This window comes from Triplophysa rosa, linkage group LG22 (genome assembly GCF_024868665.1).
Source record: "Triplophysa rosa linkage group LG22, Trosa_1v2, whole genome shotgun sequence".
Classification (NCBI taxonomy): domain Eukaryota; kingdom Metazoa; phylum Chordata; class Actinopteri; order Cypriniformes; family Nemacheilidae; genus Triplophysa; species Triplophysa rosa.
This window is the reverse complement of record NC_079911.1, coordinates 18,876,900-18,888,048: the sequence shown is the minus strand read 5'-3', so window position 1 is coordinate 18,888,048 and position 11,149 is coordinate 18,876,900. Positions and strand designations below refer to the sequence as shown.

At 40.0% G+C, this 11,149-nt stretch overlaps 1 protein-coding gene and 1 long non-coding RNA gene across 3 annotated transcripts; both read left to right on the top strand.

Moving 5' to 3' along the window:
* Positions 1–263: 263 nt before the first annotated feature.
* gal3st1b (galactose-3-O-sulfotransferase 1b) lies at positions 264–3,747 on the top strand. Its single transcript, XM_057321561.1, has 3 exons — positions 264–373; positions 1,218–1,355; positions 2,079–3,747. The coding sequence occupies exons 2-3, from the start codon at positions 1,243–1,245 to the stop codon at positions 3,211–3,213; spliced, it is 1,248 nt and encodes a 415-aa protein (XP_057177544.1). The 5' UTR covers positions 264–373; positions 1,218–1,242; the 3' UTR covers positions 3,214–3,747.
* Positions 3,748–4,456: 709 nt separating this feature from the next.
* Positions 4,457–10,647, top strand: LOC130546306 (uncharacterized). 2 transcript variants are annotated; one of them, XR_008961764.1, is made up of 5 exons: positions 4,457–4,750; positions 5,911–6,060; positions 6,177–6,261; positions 8,098–8,122; positions 8,214–10,647. It is a non-coding gene; the product is annotated as an uncharacterized LOC130546306 (long non-coding RNA). The 2 variants fall into 2 exon arrangements; XR_008961763.1 differs by lacking the exon at positions 5,911–6,060 and having other exon boundaries at positions 4,468–4,750.
* Positions 10,648–11,149: the final 502 nt, after the last annotated feature.

Genomic DNA, 11,149 nt, shown 5'->3' with positions numbered 1-11,149 from the left:
CAGTTAAGCATAAAGACAAAAATCATTTCAATTAAGTAAACACAGTAGTTTGGACATTAAAAATACAGTATAGCAGTATTAATAAAACACATGTACATTGTTGGCTGTTATGGCTTATTTAGGTTATTTAGATCTTCCTAAAATTCCAACGTCACAGCGCACATTAACATTTAACATTTTGATTGGACAGCAGAACGATGGCCCCACCCTGGTTTGATTAAAATCATCCACTTAGAAACAGAAACAAGAGACACTTCCTCCTGAACAGGTTCCTTAAACTGTAGATGATTTAAAGGAGAGCATAATATTTAATACATTATTTAAAATGTGTTAATTTAATCTTGGTTTAACAAGGACTAACCAGTCTCATCAGGTAGGGAGCAAGACATGTATTTATGAACTAAACGCTAAACCCTGGCTGTTTTGAACAGATTTTATAATAATACATAATGGAATGTTAAAGCTTATTAGTTGTGTTGTGATGCATTCTTCATTTATTTGTAATAACCCGGATGTCTGACATGCACTTTGGAAAGTGCCGTTTTTTTGGATAGAACTTTCTGCCTTCTGTTTTTAAAAGAAAACTATTTTGTTTTATTTATTAATTGATTCCGATTTCTTTGTTTTAGTTGGTGTAATGTTGAGTTTATATGGTACTTCTGTAAAATGTTTAACTGGAGACTAAGACAAAATTGTTGTGTTTATAAACATTGGTGTGTCTGTGTGTGTTTGGTGTGTAAACGCAGAGTAAAAACTGTTTCAGTACAAATAAACAATTCTTACAAAGCCTAAAACTAGAAACACAGAAACTCTATGCACAAGGTTACAAAACCACGTAGGCTAGATATAAAAATTGTTGTCATAATACAGTTTTAATATTGACGTTGTGGTTTAGCTGATGTTATTTATGCATAATATAATCTTGTATACCCTCACATAAATTGCATTTTAGGATCCATTCAGTTCATTTGCCAATAATGTGTTCACAGAGACAGTCATAAACCTGGTGATTCATTTACCAATGAACAAATATCACATATGTGCCTGCATATCATACCACAATTTCACTTTCCGTTGGCTGAGATCATTTTCTAATTACTATTTATCAGTTTTGAAAGTTTCAAGAAATTAAACAGTAAAACCAGTACATATTATTTTAACAATCATTGTGGCCTCACGTGTCTTGACTCTTGCTGCATTTGGATGATTTATTTTAGGGATTCAAGACTTGAAAAGTACATCATGAGGAAGAGAACAAACCCACGACTGACACACAAGTTGATTTTGGGAACTCTTGTGATTTGCATTATGGGTTTTTACTGTTTTACTGCTCAGACACATCATGTCACAAACAGGTATCTATGTTTACATTTAACATACAGCCTATACAGTAAATATACATATGACATATACTTAGGATTATGTGCTGTTCAAAAATTAATTTAGAATAACTAAGTAATTTGAACTGAATAAAAACAGAGGTAGCAAAAAGCATAATTGAGATTCTAATTTGAATAAAAATAGATTTAATTCATACAACTGTTGTGTGAGTAGTTTTTAAATGATATATTTCTTTTTTAGTATGAATTGACCATTAACATTTTATCATAGAAATATTTCCGTAAACTTAAGTTTAAATGAATAATCACTGTTGTAAATGTATAGACATTGACTTTAGTAAATTAACGTTCATTTTATAGACCACAACAAATTTAGACAAATGATATAGAATCCGCAATCTAATTTAAATGAATAAAATTGTGTAATATAAAATAATACAAATGAATAAAAGCATGAGGTCTTAAGTTCTATGCTTAGAAGAATATCAAAAAACATAATCAAAACAAAATAAGTATCCAAATTGATACTGTATATCAAGATCAAGTTTACTTATTTATCATTTTTTGCAAACCTCAATTAAATGTCTCTGTTGCATGACTGAATTTCTTGTGTGAATTTCTTCAAATTATAAATCAATTCAGCATCTGTGAAGGAGCATGAGGAATTTAACAAATGTCTATATTATCATAACCATTGTTCTCTTTAAAAGTTTTCTTTTTTCTTTTTCGCAACCCTAGTGTTTCTATGGCCTCGTGTGCTCAAGTCACACCGCACGTCCATGTCTGGAATAATTCCTCCGCAGAAAAAGTGACCTGTAAGCCAAAGGTCAACCTGATGTTCATGAAAACCCACAAGACCGGCAGCAGCACTATGCTAAACATTCTCCTTCGTTTTGGAGAAAAGAATCAATTAAAGTTTGCGCTCCCACACAGTCGGAACGACTTTTTCTACCCGTCTAGTTTCTTTCGCAGTCAGGTGAAGAACTACCGTCCGGGTCTGTGCTACAACATCGTGTGCAACCACATGCGCTTCAATGCACCGGAGGTAGAGAAGCTGCTCCCGGGAGACGCCGCCTTCTTCACCATCCTAAGAGACCCTGCGGAGCTATTCGAATCCTCCTTTCACTACTACAAAGCGTACGTGCCTCAAACATGGAGGATACCTGGAAAAAACAAACTTTCGGAGTTTCTCACATACCCAAACCGCTACTTCAATCCAGAGGGAATGAACAGCTTCTATCTGAGGAACCTGCAGTTTTTTGACCTCGGCTTTGAGAACCATTTGGAGGTCGGCGATCCACGGGTGAATGAAAGCATAGAATACGTCGCAAAGCGCTTTCAGCTAGTTTTGATTTCAGATCACTATGAAGAGTCCCTCATTCTACTGAAAGATGCCCTGTGCTGGCAGATGGATGACATGCTGTTCTTTAAACTCAATGCTCGAAGAGCCGTGGCTGTTTCTTCTATGAGCCCCGAGCTCAAGGCCAAAGCTCGGGAGTGGAACGGCGCAGACTGGAAGCTCTATCAACATTTTAATGCCACTTTCTGGGCCCGGGTGGAGGCCTACGGACGGAGGCGGATGGAAGAGGATGTGAGGGAGTTACACAGGAGGAACGCAGAAATGGAGGCCATATGCATTGACGGTCGGGGAGCGGTAGTGGCAGAGGACATCACAGACGGACATATGAAGCCCTGGCAGCCTATTGGAGAAGCTACTATACTAGGGTACAATCTGAGGGCGGATATACCCCAACAGTTCAGTGAGCTCTGCCGGAAGATGCTGACCCCCGAGATTCAGTATTTGACAGATTTAGGAGTCAACTTGTGGATCACTAGATTATGGGGCTGGTTCAAAGACAATGTGTTATCATGATAGAGAGTCGTTAAGCTTATTGCTCAGTTCTGTGCTATTTTTATTAATAAAATATATAATACAATATTTTATATTTAATAATAATTTGCTAGTCTTTGGTTAATATTTAGTATATAAATACAAATAATTTGTTAGAATTATACTTAATAACGTTATATTTTATTGTAAAATTACAGAGAAGCCAATAACAGAATTCTTAATTGTATCTAATGTTATTTTTTAAACATTGTTGTTGTGAACTTGTTGTTTACTACAGCGTCCATGCACAATGTAATGTTTCATGCGATTACTGCTCAGTGTTCATGTTTTTACATATCGGAAGGAAGCTTCAAAACAGGTTATATTAATTGTTTGTTTTTATTTATGGTCATTCATTTCAGAAAGCAGCTGACCTAACGTTATTTTTGTTTTTGCACTATAATAAACTGATGGAACATTCCATGGTTTGATCATTCGGTGAGAAAATGTATTTGCACGTTTGACAGTATAATTTTTTTGTAATGCAAAATACAGCACACTTTAATTGAAAAAATAAAAGAGAAAGATATAAAATAAGAGAAAGGCTTTTTGGTTTATTGTTGTCTGATTTTTGTGGCACATTGTTTTAATACCAGCTGAAAATATTGTATGGTGTTTTAAAGCAAAAAAAACAAACAAACAAACACAAAAAAAAATATATAGATATATATAGTAAATATTTTGTACACAACAAAAAAAAACAAGATTTGTAGAAATATGAATGTGCTCAAAGCTCACCACATACTTTAAAATGACACGAAGCAACAGAAAGAAACAAATTATATGGACATTAATTATTTATTTCTTATTTTATCAGTTCCCAAATGCATTAATTTTCGCCCACATTGACGTGGTCCATATATAAAAATAAAAAGTAGTTGTCTGAAACGATTTTCTGTTCGTGTCCTCGAGGTGGCGCAGACCACTGCTGAAACAAACGAAGTAATCACGTGATTATCATAACTATATGATTTGTTAAAACAAATGCATGGTCGCTGTTTCAATCGGCGACTACATTACAAACACATGTATTTATAATATTTAAACAAAACATATTCTCGTGTATAATTTCCTGAAGTAACACAAAAAACACTTAATATCTGAACGAATCGGCATTTCGGGCCACCAAGCGCCTCCTGGAGGAAAAACTCGTCATTGCAAAACCTTTTGTGTCCTCTAATGACTGCATGTTCTGCGGAAGAGGGCGTGGTCCCAGAGAGACCGCCCACCATCAGGCGATCCTCAGCCCGTCAGAGCGCGCTGCAGTGCAGAGCCGGAATGGGGGGTTCGGCCCCGGGCCAGCACGGTCAAAATTAGCTGTCTGTTGAATTCTATGAAGTCAAATAGTGGGAGCGGGTGGTCGGATCCTGTCTTTTGCAGCCTTGTATGGGGTGCAAGAGTCCCCGCAAGGCTGCTTCAGCCACTGGGGTCTTTTCCTGTGCACGAGCGCCTTTACAGCAGCCTTTCTGGAGCGAAGCCGCAAGTTTACAGCGAAAGGACAAGAACAAAGGCTTTATCTGTGAGTAAACCGCAACACATTCGACAAATGTGCGACGGGCTTTTATAAAGAAACAGAAACGGGCGTTTGAGACTTATTTAATGTCTTAAGTTCTTTTGGCGTTGGGTGATCCACACAGTGCGAGAAAAACACCAAAGGAAAACGAGTAAAGACAGAACAGGGTAGAAAAGAGGACTAGCGAAAGTGCTGATATCCGAGCCACTCTTTTGTTTTGTCTGCTGTTGAATCGATAAGGACATTCAAACTTAAAAACACGATTTATTATGACTGGAAATAACGTAAATGTGCTCTAAAAGATAGTAAAAAACGAGCAGCCCCCTGCCGTGACTGAATGTACTCTTTGTACCCAGACACAAACCGACTGTATTCCCCAGTCTGCCACCTACACACACGTTCACAGTTTTGGAGCATAATCTGTGTTAAAATGTGTTGTATTGTACATCGTAAGACTTTCAAACTGTTTTTTTCTTTCTAAAACGTGTTGCATATTTGAGATGAATGTGTGGAAGTGTAAAATGCACAGTAGACTTCAAATGTTAAATTGTTGCAATGTAACAATCTTCAAATGTTACAGTTAAACATGTATGTCAGTCTGATTTCAGTATTGTAAGCACGTCTGAAGGCTTTGGAAAAGCCAGACAGCATTCGCAGCTCCCTGCCAGACTGATTTCTTGGTTCATGTTAGGACACCTCTTTCAGAGCTGCTGGAACGCCGTGTCCTCTGTGCGGGAATACCACTAAATATCACGGAGAGATCCAGACTGTGTTTGGAGCTCCGAAGCAGTTCCATGCACGGCACTGTCCTAAAATTAGACGCACAGATGAAGTCATGCATACGGGCATTGGCGGTCTTCTGTTGTTCTAGTTATTCCAACAGAATTCCCAACAGCCGAATGACAGTGTCATGTCTTTTAAAGGGATTCTTTTCACACATAAAATGCATTTGAAATGACCACAAAACCCAGCTTGAAATGTCTCCCCATCATTTTTGCACAACCCTTTCATGCCTCGTGACAGTGGAGTGTGTGTTCTTTAAAAGATCTCTTATAAAGACTGTAGGCTTGATGGAGCGAGAGAGTTAATAAAAATAAACGGGGTAGAATAGGGTATGGTTGGTGCAGACGTGCTCCCTTCTGATATGGCCGGATCTGTGTCAACAGGGGCGTGTTTCAACAGTCAGTCTGTTCTGCAGCAGGCAGCTGGGTTCATCGGGTTCGTGCGCGCTCAGTATGGCGGGGGGAAATGTGACCTCGTTTGACTGGATTTGGAAATATTCCAAGCTGCAGTCAGGGAAGTGGAATGGGAGGCAGGTTCGCTTAAGAAAAGACATATTCTGCCTCATTTATATTTGATGGGAGTATAAATGTTTTCGTGTTGTAAGCCTGCACAAAATATTTATCAGATGTATTCTTGTCTTTGTTTTAAGCCTCGACTCAGCAGGAATGTGGGAGTGGAACCGTTTCACCAGAGCAGAGTTTATGACTTGACATTTCTGATTTAGCTCTACTTCAGTAAGATATGATTCATGAAACATTTGATTAGGAATAAGAAATAAATGTAGCTTTAAATGTGAATTATGATTATCAAGATCTATGATATGTATGCTGTGATTTTTTAAAATTTTGATGAATATTCTTCATGCAACATTTCATGGTCTCTCTCTCTCGCTCTCCTGTCTCTCTCTCTCTCTCCTGTCTCTCTCTCTCTCTCTCGCTCTCTCTCGCTCTCTCCTGTCTCTCTCTCTCTCTCTCTCTCTCGCTCTCCTGTCTCTCTCTCTCTCTCTCTCTTCCCTCTCTTCCCTCTCTTCTCTCTCTTCCCTCTCTTCCCTCTCTTCTCTCTCTTCCCTCTCTTCTCTCTCTTCCCTCTCTTCCCTCTCTTCTCTCTCTTCCCTCTCTTCTCTCTCTTCTCTCTCTTCTCTCTCTTCTCTCTCTTCCCTCTCTTCCCTCTCTTCTCTCTCTTCCCTCTCTTCCCTCTCTTCTCTCTCTTCCCTCTCTTCTCTCTCTTCCCTCTCTTCTCTCTCTTCCCTCTCTTCCCTCTCTTCTCTCTCTCTCTCTCTTCCCTCTCTTCTCTCTCTTCTCTCTCTTCCCTCTCTTCTCTCTCTTCTCTCTCTTCTCTCTCTTCCCTCTCTCTCTTCTCTCTCTCTCTCTCTCTCTCTCTCTCTCTCTCTCTCTTCTCTCTCTTCCCTCTCTTCCCTCTCTCTTTCTCTCTCTTCTCTCTCTTCCCTCTCTCTCTTCTCTCTCTCTCTCTCTCTCTCTCTCTCTCTCTCTCTCTTCTCTCTCTTCCCTCTCTTCCCTCTCTCTTTCTCTCTCTTCTCTCTCTTCCTCATTTTGACCGCTACCTGACCCTTTCATCCGTCCATGACCGTCTCATAATATCGCTCTACCGTCTCCTCTCGCTTCGCATTGCACTTCCCACCCTAATAATGCCTTTCCTGATTCTCAGCCTACTTGCTCCTCTTCTTTGAATTTCATAATATTATGTGTTTTCTATTGTCACATAGAGTCACCGTTTGATAGATATAGTTTACTCTATAGTGGTCGTGATTCTTACAACCCGACCACTTCCGGCAATCCTCTGCTTTTTTCGCTCTCTCCAATCTTATACCCGGAACATTCCAATCCGTTCCTCTGTCAATCCCGCGACGCCACCAGGTTCCGACCTTCTGACCCCTAACAACCGTGCTCACGCCCCTCAACCCCGTCGCCCCCTCAGCGCACGCGCCAGGCAATCGCACCCCTACACCTGAACGCGCTCGCTCCGCCTCTATACTTGTTGTGTCTCTCTCTCTCTCTCTCTCTCTTCTCTGTCTTCTCTCTCTCTCTCTCTCTCTCTCTCTCTCTCTCTCTCTCTCTCTCTCTCTCTCTCTCTCTCTCTCTCTCTCTCCCTCTCTCTCTCTCTCTCTCTCTCTCTCTCTCTCTCTCTCTCTCTCTCTCTCTCTCTCTCTCTCTCTCTCTCTCTCTCTCTCTCTCTCTCTCTCTCTCTCTCTCTCTCTCTCTCTCTCTCTCTCTCTCTCTCTCTCTCTCTCTCTCTCTCTCTCTGCTCTCTCTCTCTCTCTCTCTCTCTCTCTCTCTCTCTCTCTCTCTCTCTCTCTCTCTCTCTCTCTCTCTCTCTCTCTCTCCCTCTCTCTCTCTCTGTCTCTCTCTCTGTCTCTCTCTCCTGTCTCTCTCTCTCTCTCTCTCTCCTGTCTCTCTTTCCTGTCTCTCTCTCCTCTCTCTCTCTCCTGTCTCTCTCTCTCTCTCTCTCCTGTCTCTCTTTCCTGTCTCTCTCTCCTGTCTCTCTCTCTCTCTCTCTCTCTCCTGTCTCTCTCTCTCCTGTCTCTCTCTCCTGTCTCTCTCGCTCCCCTGCAGGAGAAGCTATGGGGAATCCAATTAGGTGAGTTCCTGTGTTTTTTTAACATGCACAGCACATCATTGACTTTCATCAGGTTGGTTTCTCTTTATCTGTTGTGCGTTATATTACTCAGAGCTGACAGCTGCGTTCCTGAACCTGGTGGCACGGAGAGGAACTGCCACGAAAAATCAACATTCCTCCTGTCTGATGTAGGATAGACAATGGCCGTGCCATTTACACCATCTGGGGATATTATGTCCTCATGTATATTCTTTTTATTTTCTAAATCATGTATATCCTTATTTTTTACGGTTATGGCGGGCGGCGCAGATGAATTATGACGCTGGGGGCTTTTCCCCATCTATGTGAATAATAATATTTTAGACAAACCTGGGACTCTAAGCCTTGATGATATGCTCTTTGGAGAGGGCGTCAGTTGAGACACACAGCACCTCAAGACGGACTGGAGCGACTGGAGCTTCTCTAAAGACCCACATGTCTGTGTTTGCAAACTCCACGTGGGCCCTCGGGGGCCGGGAACCTCTAGGCGGCAGCAACAGCGTGTCTTCCACTTGTCCACTTCTACTTTGCACGGCTGGAATTGTTCATCCACCTCATTATTCATAGCGTAGCTCCTGTAAGCAAACAAAACGTGTTAAGTCTACATGTCAGTGATCTTTATACATGCATTTACTGGGAACGATACTACATGACAAACTATGTTGGAGTTTTCCCCAATTGGCTACAATTTGGTTTTTGTGAGTGCAACCTCATAACCTCAAAAAGGTCTTTAGTTTTACACAATATAACATTTTTGTAAAACAAGAATAAATGTGCCTTTTCCAGTGTTGCTGGCATTGAACAGCATTTCTGTTAATTGGCCAACTGGCGCAATGATCACGACGTATCCATCGGTGTCTATCACAACCAAACACACACACACACACACCCAAACACAGTGTTTCACCCCAAAAAACACACTCAGATCTGTTCCTATGTGAATACTTTGTATTAGCACCGGATCTGTCACCATTACTAAACTGTAATTTCAATCAATACTTGCATACCTTACAGTATTTACTAAGGCTCAGAGTCCCACTGTCCATGCAGTTTCTTAAAAAAAGTTCTTTTTTGTTTTTATTTTTTAGAATTTGCTTGTTAGTTTTTAGTTGCTTTGCCAGTATATTAAAGTGTAATCATGTACGTTGTGATATAGAATAGCTGTAAAGATGCATTGTTTCCTTGTGGTAAGTGATCGAGATGCTGCCACGGATTTGAGACACTGATGAATGGTGCTATTTTGGACTTTAATCTGCTCCTTGGTAAGGAAGCTCAGATGGGTTTTTATTTTCATGTTCGGAGGAGGTGTTCTTTGTTGTCTGGTTGTCGTAACTCGGATCGGATTGACTTTATTTCCCCCCTGTCGTTTCTGTGTGGCTTTCTCAATGGACATCAAAACAGAATCTTACTTGCAGATTTACAAAACTCTAAAACTTGGAGTTGGAGCAATCACAAAACTGCAATTATGAACACCCGTTAATGTAAAGGATTAATTCAAGAAGTAGGCACAAGTCTCTTATGGCAATAGTAAACTTTGCATAGTCCATCCCAAATTACAATGTATTGTTTCTGAACGACATCAAGGACACGTTAAAATATTACCGTAACGCCCTGTCCTAACCAAAAATGCAACTTGGCATAGGGTAGCCCTACTATTTCTGAATTCTCATTGGCCCAAATCAAGCTTCGCATAACACGTGCATTAAACGTTTGAGATCGTGTCACACGTTGTCCGTTTGGGCAGACGGATTGCTTTTGATGAAAACTTGGTTAGGACACGGTGGTAAAGAACATGGAGGATTGTTGCTGCCGTTGAAGTTTGCTGTGCACAGTCCCAGGGTGACGGGTTATATAGTGTATATATACCAGGGCAGCTAAAGACTGAATTATTGCATCAACTGGGAATGTTTCATAAATACAAAAATGACTCGTCTGTTTAGTGCACGGGGTCCTCTGGTGTATTTTCTAATGCAAAAACCTAGCATCGATAGTCTCATTGATATCGGGTAAATGAGTTTTATGGGTTTTAGGAACCAAAAGCTTTATATTTATTCTTTTGGGTGATTAATTTAAGTAGCAAGGTATCGTCACTCTGTATTTGCAGTTTTGTCTTTGCTTCTAGTTAACATACTTGTAACAATCCTAACACAATAACCAACTGGAAAGCCCACGTTATTTTCTTAGTCTTCCATTCGTACCACTATAGCTGGGACCTTCCCAACTCACTCTAGTCTTTCCTTAGTGCTCACTGCATGATCTTTGCTTTTTAGTTTCCTTTTTTATATCGTGAAAATCATTCTAAGCGCAGTTTCTTCTTATAGAGTAGGTAATGCCAACTGTGTTGTAAATAGCTGGTGAATAGCTTGTAGTATGTTGAAATATTCTGTGTAACTGTGTGATTGGTGTACAAAACATGAAGTCTAGCTTTGTGATCTTTATAATGATGCCCTAGTATTTCATGTTATTTTGCAACTTAAGCTTTAGTTGAATAAATATGCAAGCTCTGACTACTGTTGTTTGTTTGTTCTTTATTGGCCCCTTAATACAATTGGTTTGACTCTGTAACCTATTTGTATTTTTATTCTTATTTTATTCTCGTTTACTTTACCCTCAGGTAGTTCCAAACCTGTATACATTTCTTTGTTTTGCTCAACACAAAGGAAGATATTTGGAAGAATGTCAGTAACCAAACAGATCTCACCCCCCATTTACCGCCATAGTAGGGAATATGGGAGTCAATGGGGCATGAGATCTGACATTCTTCCAAATATCTTGCTTTGTGTTTAGCAGAACGAAGACATTTATACAGGTTTGGAACAACCTGAGGGTGCACGAGTAAATGACAGAATGATCACGTTTGGGTGAACTATTCCCTGAGGTTTTTAAAATTAATTTACCAATTTAAATGTTTTTTCTACTAAAGGCCATAAAAGGTCTAAGATTACAGAATAAGAAAATTTCATTTGCAATAGTTTTAGCCTTCTAACAGAAAGGTCTATGGGACAGACT

What these genes read in the sequence shown, in the direction of transcription:
- gal3st1b (XM_057321561.1), top strand. Translation starts at nt 1,243, where the DNA reads ATGAGGAAGAGAACAAACCCACGACTGACACACAAGTTGATTTTGGGA. An exon ending in ACACATCATGTCACAAACAG is followed by an intron (nt 1,356 to 2,078) that starts GTATCTATGTTT and finishes TCGCAACCCTAG; the next exon opens with TGTTTCTATGGCCTCGTGTG.